The sequence below is a fragment of the Desmodus rotundus genome, chromosome 3 (assembly GCF_022682495.2).
Source record: "Desmodus rotundus isolate HL8 chromosome 3, HLdesRot8A.1, whole genome shotgun sequence".
NCBI lineage: Eukaryota > Metazoa > Chordata > Mammalia > Chiroptera > Phyllostomidae > Desmodus > Desmodus rotundus.
Genome location: NC_071389.1, coordinates 136,254,848 through 136,272,003, shown reverse-complemented (window position 1 = coordinate 136,272,003; position 17,156 = coordinate 136,254,848). Strand labels below are relative to the sequence as shown.

The following is a 17,156-nucleotide window of genomic DNA, read 5'->3' as shown; positions in this document are numbered from 1 at the left end:
CTTCTGGCTCCCCTATGATTTGAATGTTGGAACGTTTAAAGTTGTCTCTGAGGTTGCTAAGCTTCTCCACATTTTTTTTTGAATTCTTGTTTCTTCATTCTCTTCTGGTTGAATGTTTATTTCTTCCTTCTGGTCCAAATTGTTGATTTGAGTCCTGGTTTTCTTCCTGTCACTGTTGGGTCCTTGTACATTTTCCTTTATTTCACTTTGCATAGCCTTCACTTCTTCCTCTTTTTTGTGACCATACTCAACTGTTTTGTGAGCATCCTGATTGCTAGTGTTTTGAACTGTGCATCTGATAGGTTGGCTATCTCTTCATGGCTTAGTTCTATTTTTGGATTTTTGATCTGTTCTTTTATTTGGGCCATATTTCTCTGTCTCTGTGCATCTGTTACATTGTAAGGGGCAGAGCCTTAGGTATTTGCCAGGGTGGGGCAACCCACATCAATGCAATGTGGTGCTGTATGTGGGGGAGGGGTCAGAGGGAACAGTGCTGCTTGCTCAGCTCTCGGTGGCTTTCAGTCACTTCCCCTGCTACCCACAAGGAAATTGGGCCCTTCTGGTGCTGATTCCTGGGTGGGTAGGTTTTTGTTTGTTCTAGGACCATGTGGGTCTCTCGAGGGAATTCTCCTGTGAAGCGGGGGGTTTATCCCATGGCCGCACTCACAGGTTTTTACAGCCAGAGGTTTTGAGGCTTTCTTTTCTTGTACTGGAACCCTGGGTTGTGCGGTCTCTATTGTTCCCCACTTGTTCCTCCCGGTTTATCCTCACGCAAATGTGGGTCTGCCTGATCCTCCAGCTGCTGCCGCCTTGTCCTGTGTTCTCTCTGCCCTGGCTGCCTGTTTCTGCCCCTCCAATCAGTCTGAATGAATGTTTCTTCTTTAACTCCTTGATTGTTGGAATTCCATACAGTTTGATTTTTCTGGCAGTTCTGGTTATTTTTTGTTTTTAAATTTTTTGTTGTCTTCTTTTGGTTATGCAAGGAGGTAAAGTGTATCTACCTATGCCTCCATCTTGGCTGGAAGTCATATCTTGATTTTTAGTATCTTGTATACAATACTACCAAGCTGTGGAATGAAATTGGAACAATTTCAAAATAGGACATTTCCTATAGTGTATATATCATATATATCCTGATGAATCCTAAAATGTATTTTGACTTACTTTAGTTTTTTTATGATAATAAAGGAAGATATATTTGCAAGATTTTCTACTATTTATAATTCTGAACAAGAATTTGAGTTCATTACAATTAGTACTCTTGGCTTTGCCTAGAATAAAAATATACTTCAACCCTTTCATATTTGTTAATTTAATATTTCATGTGTCATGTAGTTTTGGGACTCAAGGTAGTTCCTAAGTATTTGTTACTATTGCATAAATGGGAAACAGTTCTTAAACTGGACATTTAAGTTTTTTTGTTTTTGTTAAGGAAAAGTAGCTATGTACTAGTAGTTATTCAGGTAGTAATTGATGCAGTTTGCTAGTGTTTTTAACACATGCCTTCTTTTTATTACAGATCTCCACAGGATAAAAGAACACTCCTTGTGAATTGTCAGAATAAGAGTCTTTCACAGTCTTTTGAAAATCTTCTTGATGAACCAGCATATGGTTTAATACAAGTATGTTTTTTAAATATGTCCTGTATTGTTCATTTGTAAATCTGTCTCCTTTATTTTATATACCCCACCTCCCAACTTTCTCAGATTATACAGAATGAGGCAAATGTCTCTCTGTGTATAAAATTTATAAAACTATCCTCTAATTTTATAGAAATAATAGTATGTTTCTTATTATTTGTTAGACTCAAAAGCTTCCTTGGTTCTTAGTTACTCTTAAGGCACTGTTTTCCTTTATACTGAAATTGGGCATCAGTAGATTTTTATTATCATAGCTTTCATTGATTAAGTGAAAGGTCACTGGGCAAGCCACTTGAATTCATTAATGATAAACTTAGGCAAAATCTGGTTTGAATTGTTATTTTCCATTTAAGTAGGGTCTAATTTCCCTTAAAGTATTTGAGTGTATTCTTGAATTTGACTAAAAATATTCACTTAACACAGATAAAATAAAAGTTAATTTATTTTCATTCAGATTTCTATGTAAACTAACAAAATGGTGGTTTATTCATTCATTTATTCACTTATTTATTCATCAAATGTTTGAGTGCTTACTCTTTCCCAGGTGTTCTCTTCTTGGTTCTGAGATGAGTAAGAGAAGGAAAAAAACGAGAGCTAAACACTGATTAAAATAAAAAGTGAGGAAACAGTTTTTCCTATTGTGCAAAATACTCATTTTAAAGATGAACATTAAAGAAGTAACTATTTTTGCTAAATATGAATAATCAAGCAGTTTGGGATTTAGAAGTAACTAGCAATAGAAAAGGCTTTTGTTGTTTTCCAGGACAGCACTGCCCAGAACCAAGTATTCTTATTAGCACGGCTTACTAATCATATAGTTAGGTGAAAGTATCAGCTAATATTTAAATATTATGAGCTTTTAAACTTAGCTACCAAATGTTTTTGTTAGACTCGTATGGTGCTGTTCACTTCAAGAAATATATTTTTTTGTGAAGGCAGGACTGCTAGACAGAAGAAAGCTGTTGTGGGCCATTCACCAATGGCAAGTAAGCACTGCATATGTTTCTGATGTGCAGATTGAATGAAGCCTGCAAATCACTTGTTTATCTGCAATTCAATCAGTAGCATTAATTTGCCATTTAATATACTGTTTTAACAGAATGAAAAGATTGGCTGAGAAATTTAAAATTTTTCTTCTCAGAAAAAAATAAAATTTTAAGAAAATCTTAGAACACTCTGTTTTAGTTCTGATTATTCCCCTTTTAAAAAACTTTGCCCTTTTACCCATCATGAGGTATTTTTATTCTTTATTTGAATAAATAATGCTAATATTTTTTTCTACTATATAGAAAATTAAAAAGGATCCTTATACCGCAACTATGGTAGGATTTTCCAAAGTTACAAACTACATTTTTGATAGTTTGAGAGGCAGCGATCCCTCTACACATCAACGACCACCTTCAGAAATGGCAGATTTTCTTAGTGATGCTATTCCAGGTTTAAAGATAAATCAACAAGAAGAACCAGGATTTGAAGTCATCACAAGAGTGAGTGGAGATTTATATTAATGCAAATCTTATATTTTAATAGGAGGAATGTTTTTAAACATCTATGAATGCTATACAAATAGAAACTCAATTTTGGTTATATCTGCCTCTTTCTCATAATTCTTTCTTATAAATAACTTTTTGCTAACTAACATCTAACAACTAACACTTGTCCTGCCACCAAATTGTTGGTTTGTTTTTTTGATTACTACATATATTTTCTGTTCATTAATGTTGGATCTCTTTTCTGTGATTACTTTTTTCTACTGTTATAATTGCTTTATTAGTTATTGTTGTTAATTCTTAATATGCCTAATTTAGAAATTAAACTTCATCATTGGCATGTAAGTAAAGGAAAACAGTACACGTAGGGTCCAGTACCATCCATGGTTTTAGGTATTCACTGGGGGTCATGGATCCTATCCCCCGCAGATAAGGTGGGGACTACTGTTTACTTAAAAGTATGCCAAAGAGTTTAGGTGTTCAAAAAATTGTTAAAAACAAACCCAGATACTAGAAGTACCATTCCAAGTAATTCGACATTCATATTTAATATTTATTCAGCATATTCATTGGAGGTATAGTAGGCCATAATTAAAAACAACTACCTACAAAGTTTTCCTTTCCTAGTAAATAGCCTCTAAATTCGTGGGTCCACCCCAAACTGTTCTTAAAAGATCTCTTTTGGTCTGTAAAGTCTCCTGGGAATAAAGCTTCTTTGACTGAAAAAACAGAACTTTTCAAAGCTCTGATTACTTCCAGTGGCCCTTTGATAAACTACTCTAGCCACTCTTATGCCTCTTCTGGATACTCAGTTTCATCTGAAGACTGGAAGACCTCTTTGACCATCCCTAAGTTTAAAGCTAAAGCCTGTTCTGAATCCAGTTGAGGGCCGCACTTAACACTTAAAAGCTGTCCACTACTGATAATTTCATCCAGCGAGGTAGTACAGCCCCAGCTTGGTACTATACCCATCTCTTTGTGAACAAATCTGATCTAACTCTCTAGTCATTAACCTGAAATTATGTGCTGTAACAAATTCTGCTCCTCCACCCAATGCCAGACCTTGATCCATAGCACCACTTTTTAATGGAAGTCTCAATAAATCTTGTTAAGGTATTTTGCATGAACATACATCAGGCCACTCCATCATCTGGAGTTCCTGGTGCTTTCACAGCATTCAGATCAGGTTGAGGAGAAAGTATTTTTTGACCCACAAATAATGAGGGGCAAAAAATACTTTCCCCTCTGTTCAGTTTTCCAATTCAATCACTTTTCCCAAAAGTTGTACCATCATAACATCTGAGAAGTCGTCCCTTTTACTTGGGTTATTCAGAGTAAGAAAAGCCAGTGCTGTTGTCTTGCTTCTGAAGGTCCGTGGATCCACCAGGAAGCTGCTGTAGTTTTGTTTTTAATTCTTCCTCATGGAAGCCATGAGATGTATTATAAAGGGACAACAATCCTGTTGGATGTAGCAGTTTGTCCTTAGAGACAAAGATATGTCTTTAAAAGGCTTCTTGCCATTTCCTGTTTGGACTCCATTTCTCTTTGCAAGGTGGTTTCTCTTATTGGAATGATCTGATTACCTTTTGATGATGATGAACAGGTTGGTGGTTCCATTGAGTGCATAGCAGTGAGTAAATAGTGACCCTAGCATGTTATCCCTAGTTCTGTTCCTAATTTATGTTTTCTTAGTAGACACCAGAGGCAGCCAGTCAGGGCACTACTACTCCAAGGCCTTTATTCTCATGGGAATCTTTTCTTTTTCAGATAAGATGGACTTTGGCCCTGAATTATGACCAATCTTTATATAAATGCTCAACAACACTTTTAAATTTGCTACAGTGCTAGGCTGCACATAGTTATAGTTAGAACATTATAAATACCTAAATTGTGGTACTTAATTAAGGGGCTTATCTTACAAATGGCATTTTTAAATTACCAACATCTATTAATTGAATAAAAAACTATAGAAAATATCCAGTGGAGCTAACGGATCATGAATCAATTCTGAGAGCTACAAATTTTAGTTTGGAAGAAAAGCTAATTTTAGAATATGATTAATGTGATAATACTGTTTTTTGATAATATAGCGTACCATTTAGTTTGAAGGCTCCCTTATAGAATTTACATGTTAACTGTTCTGCATGTAATTGAAACACAAAATAGCAAATGTTTTCCCATCTCTGAATTTATAACCTCATTATATGTATGTTTAGTAGGAGGGAAAAAATGTATGGAATGCTAGTTGTTTTAGTTCATGAACTAAATATTGGAAAATAAGGGAAGATATTAATAATGTTAGAACATTTCTGAGTAATTTTATTTTAAGTTTCTCTATACCTTGATTTCATTTCACTGGTTAGAAGTGTACTCCTTATTACTTATCTTCCTATTTTAGATTGATTTGGGAGAACGACCTGTTGTTCAAAGGAGAGAGCCAGTATCAGTGGAAGAATGGACTAAGAATATTGATTCTGAAGGAAGAATTTTGAATGTAGATAATGTGAAGCAGATGATATTTAGAGGGGTAAATACTTTAAAATGGATTGTATTTTATTATAACCAGAGACATTGAAATTAAGAACATTGTAACAATAGCCACAGGGGAGTGGGGAGGGGATAGTGGAGAGGGGTCTATAGGAGCTACTGTAAAGGACACAAGGACAAAATCAAGGGGGAGGGTAGAGGTGGGGAGGGAGGTGGGACTGGCTGGGGTGGGGTGGAGGGAAGGGGAGAAAATGCAGACAATTGTAACTGAATAAAAAAATAAATAAATTAAAAAAGAAAAAAAAAAGGATTGTATTTTAAACTGCTGGTATTCAATTTTTCTTTTTCTTTTTGTGGATAGGGGGAAGGGAATAAAGTCCTTTTTGAAAAATGTTGCCTTAAAATCCCTGTAGAACAGAGTGAGGTGCTCGTGATGTCCCTGATGTCAGATGGGGGAAGACCATTAAGCCTAAGGAGAGATATTTCTCCTAACTTGACATTTTATGGGTTATATGAAGGAGACATGTATGTACCTCAGTGGTACTTGCCTTACCTAGTAATGATTGGGCTTCAAAAGACTTGGCAGTTCTACTGTCTGCTATACAGTCTACTGTATACTCTGCATTGTTTGAGCTAGATTAGTCTACCTATTTATTTAAATGCAAGTTTTGTGAACTTGGAGTATTGTATTCTTTTTCGTGAATGTGTTTACTATACATGTTTTCTTCAGGGACTGAGTCATGCATTGAGAAAGCAGGCATGGAAATTTCTTCTGGGTTACTTTCCTTGGGACAGTACCAAGGAGGAAAGAACAAAATTACAAAAACAAAAAACGTAAGTAATTGTCTTTATATGTTCATCTAAGAAATTCAGATAACTCACCCATACAAATTAGTAAAGGGTGGGAAAATAATTTTTATCTTTTTAATTTAAAAATTATGAGCACCAGTGTGAGGGAGGCCACAGATCCTCTTTGGAGGTATCTTTGGGATTGCTGAGTAGACACCATCAGTAAAGTTCACCCTCCCAAGTTAAAAAATACGGACAAGAAGTTATCATTGAAAGTAAGTGGTGGCAGATGTGTCTAGGGATATTGAGGGGATTTGATCCCTTTAGGAATCTTGTGACAGATGAAAGTGGAGAGGGCAACTAAGTGGGCAACAGAACAATATTGGAATGGTGGTAATACAAGGAAATTCTATCGTCATGTTAGAAGCCTCGGAAAGAGTATAAAGAATGTCTGTGTTCACCAGAGAAACCAACTGCTTCCACACGTCCCCTCTCCATAGCACCTGCTTTTAATACAATATAAAAATTGAGTTATATGCATTTTCCTTTAAGATTTTATTTATTTATTTTTAGAGAGAGCGGAAGGGAGGGGAAAGAAAGGGAGAAGAACATTGATGTGTGAGAGATACATCTATTGGTTGCCTCTTGCATGCCCCCTACTGGGGACCTGGCCCCCAACCCAGGCATGTGCCCTGACTGGGAATGGAAGTGGCAGCCTTTCACTTCTCAGGCTAGCACTCAGTCCACTGAGCTACACTAGCCAGGGCATGCATTTTCATACTGAACTTTCGTAATAGTCAAAAAAAATTGAGCACCATAGTTATTTCAGACCAGAAATGTTTATTAGAAAGACTTCATTGCAGTTATGTTGGTGAATATGTAGAAAGATGTTAAAAAATATTTCAGTCCCTTTGTAAAAACATATTGCATACTTGAAAAATAACTAATAAGATTTGGATTTTAAAATATATCTCACTCAGTCATAGCTGGTAGCTCATTTGTTTAGAACATCGTCCTGATACGCTAAAGTTGTGGGTTTGATTTCTCATTAGAGAACATACAAGGATCACCCAATGAATGCATACATAAGTGGAACAACAAATCGATGTTTCTCTGTCTCTTTCTTCATTCCTCTTTCTAAAATCAAAAAATTAAAAAATTTAAAATATTCATCTTGATTTATTTTTGAATTTTTTTTGAAATTATAAAAATGGCTCATAAATATATTTGCTATTTAGGTTATTTAAGTAATTTTTCTTGTGCTCTTGTAACATAAACTGGTCTTTCATTCGTTTTGGAAGAGTGTTTCTATTTTTAAACAATTTCTCAGATTTGAGAAGAAAAACTACAACTTTCTAGGTACACTACTTATTCTCACCTCATCAGTCTAACTTTTGATTTAAAGGTCACTCCTAATCATTATGTACATATTCAAATTCTCAGACAGTTCTTTCTCTTCAACACTCTCACCAGTCCTTCTAAGACATTTTCACTTCAACAACTTTGCAGTAAGCTTGTCACATTTAAAAAAACAACAAAGTATAGATTTACAAAGTGTAGATTATTTAGAAACTTTCATGGTTAAAATATTTGATGACTGAAATAATTTTCAGTATGATATTAAGGGTTAAGGCAACTGTTTCCTTACAGTCATGCCTAAATGAGTAGTTTAAGTTTATGACATGTATAAGGTAACTTTATTTTTCCTTTGTTTTCATAACTTGAAACATTTTAATATCATATTTATAAAGGTAAATCTCACTAGCATTGTAACTACTTGGATATATTGTTTGTAGAAAAGCTTAATTAAATTTTTTAAATGTTCAAAGTAGAGTAAGCTGTTTTTGGTGTAAAATTGTTTTCTATAGCGATGAATACTTCAGGATGAAACTACAGTGGAAATCTGTCAGCGAGGAACAAGAGAAGAGAAATTCGAGGTTAAGAGATTATAGAAGTCTTATTGGTAATTTTTTCTTAATTTTGGAAGTGCACAAGAGAGTTTTACGTTGAAATCTTGATAAGATTTAAGAAATGAATATATGCGCTACAGAATCGGGGTTCAAAGAGAACTCAGAATTTGAGATCACATTAGCATGCGTGCTTACTGTTCTTGGCTGTTCCTCTTCAAATAGGTGTGTGACTTCAGTCAGTTTATAAATAAGTACTAATACATTCCATTTTTAATTTAAAAATAGAAGTTAATAAAAAGAATATTTGCTTGCTGAATTAATTGCATTAAAAGTTGGCTTCCTTATTTCAAAAACAGTTTGTTAATTATAGAAAAAATTAAGGCCCTGGCTGGGTATCTCAGTGTGTTAGAGTGTTATCCCGATAGGCTGAGGTTGTGTGTTTAATCCCTGCTCAGGGCACATACAAGAGTCAACTGATGATTGCATCAGTGAATGGAACAGCATTCCCTTGCTCTCTCTCCTTTCTTCTCTTTACTTATTGTTTCTAAAATCAATAAGTAAAAATTTTAAAAAGGAACTATAGATGAGCAAAAAGAAAATAAAAATTAGTTTGTTTCTGTCATTCACAAATAACTTTTTTTAAAAATCTTCACCCAAGGACATTTTTTCTTATGGCTGTTAGAGAAAGAGGAAGGGAAAGAGAAACATTGATGTAAGAGAGAAGCATCAATTGGTTGCCTCATTTACCTGCCCGGACCAGTAATCAAACCTGCAGCCTTTCTGTTAGCGGGACGCTACAGGCTACTGAGCCAAACCAGCCAGGGCCAGAGATAACTGTGTTTAATAGATTTTCGTTTATATCCCTCCAGACCTTTTCTAAATATACATGTGTTTCACTTTTAATTAACTAAATGACTCTAGATAGATAGTAAATTTTTGTCAGTTTTTATCGTTTGAATAACTAGTCCTTAAAAAAGAAATGCATGATAGAATTTTACATAAGAAAATTAGACTTATTTCCAAATAGTGAATACTGGGTTGTCTGGCTCTTAGGGTGAAGGCTAGGTTGGTATACGTTATGGAAGGAAAGCGTAGTTACTGCTGTACAGGTCTCACCTGACAAGTTTCGATTCATAATCTCCATTTCACAGATAAGAAAGCTAGAGCACTGAGAGTGTAATGACTTATCCAAGGTCACCTGGTGAATAAGGGCACTACCCAGTTTCAGTGCTCTTAACTGTCTTGTTACCTCGCCTCTAGGTAATTTCCGGATGGTAGTGGAGCTTATTTTTTTAATTCTTTTATTTTATTTATCTATAGATTTGTTTATCTATAGTGTTATGAGTGAAGATAGAGGGATGTTTTTATACCTCCATGGTTATCACCACCATCCCATGAGAGAAAAAAAATCCCTAAAAGCCCAACATAATAGACTGATTTGGTAGTTTTTGGACACAAAAAGACAAGTGCAGACAGATCTTTTTAGCAATAGTACTTTCGATTGAAAAAGAATTCTATTTTTTTGAAAATAAATTACACCAGAATAAACCATTCTTTATCTTGCTAAGGAAAAGGTGGGGGATCTTGAGGCATAGCATTATCTGAAGTTGCCCACTGAAGCCCTCTGCTATTTTCAGTTTCAGTAGGGAAAATGATAACAGACTCCTTTTTCCTGCTTGGACATGAAATACTGGAACTGCACGGAATCTTAGAGATCAACTAATCGAGTATTTTAACCCTTTTCTTTGCACGTGTCAGATCCTCTTCCCTTTTTATGAAGCAGCAGAGATTGTGGCTCTGATCCTCTCAGTCTTTCTTGTGTCCTGTTCTCGCTCTTTCTGGGAGATTGGAGGAAAATTTAGATGTTTTAAATCCCTGTAATATAATTTGAATTGAGAAATACTTTAGCAGATAATAAAATTAAAGTGCAGGAAAAGTTAGTAAATTGTCTTTAGTAATCTGTTTTGTTAGTTCCATAGCCCAAAGTCATTCATAATCAGATCTAATTCTTAACGAAATGACTTTTCAGCTGTACCATGCTTTCTACCAGAAGTATACATAACTAGGCTTTAAAGCATTCTTTTTCTATAGTACCTTTCCCCAAAATATTTTTTTAGGAAAGATTATTAAAAGCTTTTTTTTTCCTATTTGGTATAAATTCACTTTATTAAAAAATACTCAGGTAAGCTGTAGGCCTTGTGGGTTGTGCCAAGAAGTTGGATTTTAAGTATGAAGAGAAACTACTGGAGCATTTTAAGTAAGACCATCTTATTTATATTTTAAAATTAATTTTTTCTTCTGTGTAGAAAAGGGATTAAATCAAGGTTAAGAGTAGGAACAGGGAGACCAATTAGTAGAAATGACTCCCAGGTAAGAGATGGTTAGTGGAGATGTGGAGAAATATATGTATTCAACTTATATTTTAGTGATAGAACTAATAAGACCTTCTGATTAAATGTCGGATACGAAGGGGAAAAAGAGAAATCAAGGATAGGACTACATTTCTTGACTTGAGATATTGGGCAGTTAGGGTGGTACCACTGGCTGAGATGAGGAGAATGTGGTATGGTGAAATTAAGTTAGGTGTTGTGTATGTGTACTGTATCTTAGGGTGAGACATATAAATGTAATGTCAAGTGGCTAGTTGAATAATCTGGAGTAGGTTGGGTATTATCAGTATGATTATCTGTGGGGATACATGACATCACCTAGAGAAAAAAGAGATAAGAAGACCCAGGAATACCAGTCTGTAGAGCAGTGGTTCCTAACTTTGGCTGCACAATAGAATCATCAAGGATCTTTTTGAAAGTCACACTGATTATTTTAAGCATTCCCACATTCATTCAATATTTACTCAGTGCCTATTATGTAGTAGGTTCTTCTCTAGGCATTGGGGAGTAATCAGGGAACAAAACAGAAAATTCTTGCCCGCAAGGAGCTTCTGTTCCCGTGGGGGGAAAATGACAGTAAAAAAAGATAAATAATATGTGACGGGGGGACCCCAAAACCCTGGAATTATCTTCTGAAGGGTGGGCACCTTGTAGTACCAGCTTGCCCTGCTAAGTGAGTGTTCTAGGAACCCAACTGTATCAGTGGTACCAGTTGGCATTGTTTGTTGTGAGAGGCTGTGTTTGGCTCAGTGAATTTTTTTGGAAGACTCTTTTAACTCATCTTCCCATTTCATGATGGGTGATTTAAGGGTGTACCTGCCCACACTGCACTGAATGTTCAGCAATCTTTGACCAAAAACAGCATGACCCCTGTGCCCACCCTTCCTAGTTACCCAATCTCCTCCTGAGTGACTTTCTCTTATTTCCCAATGAAAAAAGTCCTCAAAGGGATACGTTTTGCTGATGTGGGAGAGGTGAAACAAAAATCTGCAGAAACACTAAAGGCACCAAAATCGGAGTTCAAAACCTGTTTTGAGCAGTGGAAAAAAACATCTTGATAGGTGTATTGCATCAAACGGAGAGTGCTTTGAAGGTGACTGAAGTTTAAACATGTAAGAATAAATACGCAATTTTTTTATAAATAAATTCCATTTTCTTGGGTCCTCCCTCATATGTGGTATGTTGGTGATAAGTGCTTAATAGAAAAATAAAACAGGGAAAATGGCTAGGAAATGAATGTGTTGTGATATTGTTTTCACTTGGGTGACCAGAGAAGGCTTTTCTTGAAAAGGTGGTATTTGAGTAGAAACTCAAAAAGGGGGCATTGTTGAGCTGTGTAGATATCTAGAGGAAGGGCATTCCAGGCAGAAAGAAACATGTGTCACACTCGTTTCTATCCCAGGGTCTCTGCGTATTTGAAGGACGGTAGAGATAAGAGGGTGGCTGGAGTGAGTTGGGTCCCGCAGAAACTGATGAGGTCAGAGAAGAAACGCACATGGGAGAAGATCATGTGTTGAAGGCTTGAGGAGAGAGAAGTTGTAAAATAGTTACATGAGTATGCAGAGGGAATGAATAAGAAGGGTTAGCGGTGGTGAATGCAAGATGGGATAGTTGGCATGGTTGTGTTTTTTAGCTTTATAGATGGAGAGTTGGGTTTAATGAGGGTTTCATTTTTTTTTTAACCTAAGTACTCATTTTTTTTCTAGAAATATCTTCTAGAAATACATCCGTTATAAAATACTGTTTCTGTTCCCTTTTTGTTTTCTGCTTGGCAGAAATATAAAAGAGGAGAAAAGTAGATTGTGAGAGCACAAATAACTTTTTACTACGTTTAAAACACCTGTTAAGTCAGATAATCTAGATTGGCATTATGACAGTGTAAGTTGTGTTCAAATTAATAAAAAAAACTTTTATGTACTTCTTTATTAACTGTGATATGAAACTGAAATATTTTGACATTTTTAAATGAAATTTTGCATTTATAGCATGGTTTTTCTGGTATCGCTTTTCCTCACTAGTTGGAAAGATATATTCACAATTCTGTATATATATACTTCCTTTTATTAAATCTAATGTGTATTTTAACAGAAAGCTAGAATATTGCTCTCATAATTTTTTTTAAATGTTCTTACAGAACCTAAGCTGAAGTCATTTTCTGTGTTAGATTCTGCTCTGTTGTGTAATATCTGCCCATCTCACCACAAGTACTGAGAATGTTTTCAAATTATTCGGTTTGAGGGGGAATGGAAGTCATTTATAACTTTTAAACAGAATTGGTTATAGAGTAAATTAATCATTTGAGTTTTAAAAATTCTTTCTAATTTACTGAGGGATTTAATTTAGAGGAATACCTTTTTTTTTTTTTAGTTGTAAAGTCTTTCCAAGATACATTTAATAGGTATCAGTGTTTATAAACTGAATTGTCTCTATAACTTGGAGTACTCTTGTAGTGATGTTTTCAAATCTCTTTTTAATGTCATGAAATCATCTTCAGCAAAATGTGGGTTTTCATTTTTTCAAAATTAAAATGAATTGCTTATATGAAGGTATAAACTGAATAATGAATATATGAGAAAAAGGAAGTAATTTGTACTGAAGATGATTATGGAACATGACAGAGAAATTGATAATACTCATAATGAATGAAGCAAATATGAATGAAACAATTTCTTTGATTATACTTGGTTGCATAGTAGCTTTTTCATTACTGTTTTCAAATAATACTGCCTAATCACAAGCATTCATGACTGGCACTTTTATTGCTAACTAATGTGAATTATTACTTAGTATTGCTTTTAATTAATGGGAAGTATTGCCAGTTATTCAGTTAAAAGATTTCTGTGTTGAGATAAAAACTGAAAGATATTTAAAATATACCCATGAGGAGGTAGACTAATTTTTGGAAAGTATTCCAAAATGCTACTTTATTGCATATCTGAAATGGAATTTGATGAATTATTTTTGTTAAGTCAAGGATTGGCAAGAGAATAAAATTAATAGCAAGGAAAATAATCCTGTACTTTTAAGATGTGAGCTTTATAAAAATCTGTGTTGAAAGGTTTTCAAATATGTGATGATTTTCCTCCTCAGAAAAAGATGTTAACAGAACGGATCGAACAAACAAGTTTTACGAAGGCCAAGATAATCCAGGGTTGATTTTGCTTCATGACATTTTGATGACCTATTGTATGTATGACTTTGATTTAGGTAAGTTCTCTTCTAGTTTTCTAATTTTAAAAGATTTAATTTATATTAATTGTAGAATTTCAATTTAATAACCTGTTAGACATATGTAATACAACAGCTCCGTGGCCTGTTTTTATAGGAGCTCTTCTACAGGGCACTGGGAATTTACAAGGCTGTGGTTCCCAGATCGCGCACCGGGGAGCACTGTGTTGTCACAGTGAAGTCGTGGGGGCAGCGTGGGCTATTTTAAATTTTTGAGGGAACTATAGTAACATCTTTATCTGTAACTACTAGCTGAAACAGTTTAGGGTTTCAACATTAGATCACCACATTCCTGCTGATGAAGTTGTATCTTTGCAAAGCAGTACTTTAGCTGTGCTTTGATAAGCAAGTAGTGGTGAAAAATGGATGAGGAACAGAAATGAGGATGGTGGTATCCAATTGGATTTCAAGGTTTGAGAGGTAGTGTAGTGCCCAATAGGTGCTAAGTTCGTAGGACATAGAAATTTAAGTTGTTTGGATTTAAATACTTACTTGTTTCTTTGAGTCTAGGGGTGCCTTGGAAAAATTTACTGAGACATTAAGGATTCTGTGAAGTCAGAATGTTTTGGAACCTTTGATAACTGTTCTCCTTTGTTAAGGAAAATACTGATTTGGTATGTTAGACATTGCAGATGATTATATAGGGCATGTAGAACTTTTCTTCTCTGCTTTTCTTTTCTTGGTAAGTCTGTTCCCTACCAAGAATGGGTTGGAAAGACTGGGACTGGAGGTGAGAGTTGGGGATTGCATGGGGAAAAGATGCAAAGGGATAGAGAACCTAAGGAACCAATATTTTAAGGGGCAAGAGATCTTGAGCTGTTTCTTTAAAGGACCAACAAATTCCCTAAGCGTAAATCTTTAAACAAGTATAAGCAATGGGAAATTTCTGAGTTACCTACTGTGTGAGTGACTCTAAAGTAGAGGATAGTGGAAATAAGTGTTTTCCAGATTACTTTACTCAGCTAGAGACATCTTGGGAGAAGGTAATTGGATATTCTGCATATTAAACCCAAATGAACCTTGAATTATGGGTACATTTTCTTCATTTGTATCTATGTGAGTTCCTCTTGGCTTCTTATATGTAAATTAGGGGAAGATATAAACTCTGTTGTGGATCTTAAGGCATTAGCCTCTTTGGTGACAGAAGTTGAAAACCACAGCTTTCTCTTTAAAATTTGGCCAGGCCTGCCTATCATACCTGTAATGAGTCTCAGATCATTGAAAACATTGATAGAGTGCTTTTCGGGTTAGAGAGTGCTGCCGTACTTGATTTGGATTTGGATTCTAATGGCAGCCTTTCGAAGAAGTGGAGAAATAATGCCTACTTTATGAATAAGGTTACACTGATTCAGAGAGTGATTGAAGGTTGCTCAAGGAGTAAATATTGTACTGAGGGGTGGAGACCCAGGTCTTTCTGGCAGGCAGTCTTGCCAATATACATTCAGCACCCCGGGTCTTTGCCATTTTGGTTTCTGTTACCACTGGAGGAAGTAGAACAACCATCGTCCTAGGGAGGAAGACGTTTTGCCCTGAACTCTCAGATTGTCATTTTGAGGTAGGAGTTCATTCATAGTTTCAGAAGGAGGTCCTGAATGCTCAGGTTTTTTCAGGGCACAGGTCCAGATCAGCTAACTGGACAAATTGCTGTTTTAATTTGTCTGTGTTAACTCCACATTCTTTCTAGTCAAATATTTAAGTTATCTGAAACATAGCCAAGGTTCCCATTAGGAGCTCTAGCCTTGTAAGAAGCCAAGGTAGTTTGATAAAGCAGTGGACCAAATTTCTTGCCTTTTACTCATAGCAAAGGACCTTGGGCTATAAGTTTACTCTTATAGGTGATTCTGTCATATTAAGTTGTTTACATTCTTAGCCCCTAGATTAAGTAGATATAGGTATATTTATATTGAATATAATCTCATTAATAGTGAGGAAGGAGCCAAAAATCAAAAGCAGACAGAAGATTAAAATTACCAAAAGTGATAGAACTCAAGGAGGAGCAATTTTTAGTTAGTTCAAAGACCCGACACCCAGGATGTGTCTATGGGAGGTATCTTTTCTACAGTGTATGTTCATAATGATGATCCTGAATAACCAATAAAAAGTGAAATTATACTTAAAATACTGTATATAAGAAGGCAGTGAGTGTCTAATGTAAAAAAAAGGATTTCCAACTGCTAAGATTTTAAAAAATTTGATACTTTAAGGGCTTAAGGTTCAGTTAACCTGGAAAAATGAGCTACGTGTAGATGAAATTCTCCTTACCAAGGTGAGAGTACACCCTAGGGTGGTCAGGAGGCCACTTCTCACACCTCTGCACTGAACCAAATTCGCTGTGAAAATAAGTTCAGGGAACCACTTCAGAAATTGTGGTGGTGCTGATTAAGATGTGCATCAGTCAGCCCTAGTGCAGATTCTGAGTGTCACTGAATGCTAATTCATACCGCTTTAATCTTTCTTTAATTAAAAGGAATTTGTACATTAATTCCACCCCGGCAACTCATGACATACTCCAACGAACATCATGTATAAAATAAAATATAGATTAAAAGCAACTAGAATACAAAGATTAATTTGACTACTTGCTTTAGCAGAGGCTTGGAGAAGAAATATGGTAGTGATGCCATATGAAAGCTGAGTATTCAGCCTTAAATTAACTTCTCAGAAATTTTATTAATTATACCTTTATAATAAAGCGCATTTTTTCCAGAGGAAAGGTCCTTTGTACATCTCTTGAATAGCACACTTTGAAATATTTCTGTTATAGACCATAGCAGTCAGTCAGACACAGTCAAGTAGTAATCTTTTGCACTTTGTTGAATTCAGATCAGATTTCTTTCATGCTTTAATTCATTTAATCTTTACGTTTGCACTGTTTTCACTCGCTTTCACTCTGTTAGGGCCATGTAGGAAAGTTTTGATGATAACAATTTAGTCTTTCTTCCAAACTACTTATTCTTTCCTTCGAAGTCTTAGTTTTAGTCAGGGTTCGCCAGAGAAACAGAACTGTTAAGATTGTGTGTATACACACGCATGCACGTACACACACACCAGAAAAAGAGAAAAGAAAAAGAAGTCTGACAGTTTGCAGTCTGCAAGCTGGAGGCCTGGGAACGCTGGTGGTGTGGTTTGAAGAACTGAGAGCAGAGGAGCAGTGGTGTAGATGCCAGTTCAAGTCTGAAGGTATGAGAACCAGGAACACTGTGGGCAGAAGATCAATGTCCC

The 17,156-nt window shown here is 35.5% G+C and overlaps 1 protein-coding gene and 2 pseudogenes across 2 annotated transcripts in view; 2 read left to right on the top strand and 1 right to left on the bottom strand.

Annotated features, from left to right (window-relative positions):
* TBC1D15 (TBC1 domain family member 15) overlaps positions 1-17,156 on the top strand; it is a 67,188-nt gene that overhangs the window by 37,742 nt on the left and 12,290 nt on the right. The window contains exons 6-12 of one of the 2 annotated variants that reach the window (XM_024576483.3): positions 1,520-1,622; positions 2,576-2,626; positions 2,930-3,127; positions 5,529-5,657; positions 6,348-6,451; positions 8,275-8,369; positions 13,797-13,913. In XM_024576483.3, the coding sequence (XP_024432251.1) occupies positions 1,520-1,622; positions 2,576-2,626; positions 2,930-3,127; positions 5,529-5,657; positions 6,348-6,451; positions 8,275-8,369; positions 13,797-13,913 (797 nt within the window). The remainder of the gene's footprint in view (positions 1-1,519; positions 1,623-2,575; positions 2,627-2,929; positions 3,128-5,528; positions 5,658-6,347; positions 6,452-8,274; positions 8,370-13,796; positions 13,914-17,156) is intronic. The other variant, XM_024576482.3, reaches the window with a different exon arrangement.
* On the bottom strand, positions 3,138-4,978 carry LOC112319178 (ethylmalonyl-CoA decarboxylase pseudogene; annotated as a pseudogene).
* LOC112318979 (small nuclear ribonucleoprotein G pseudogene) lies at positions 6,556-7,432 on the top strand (annotated as a pseudogene).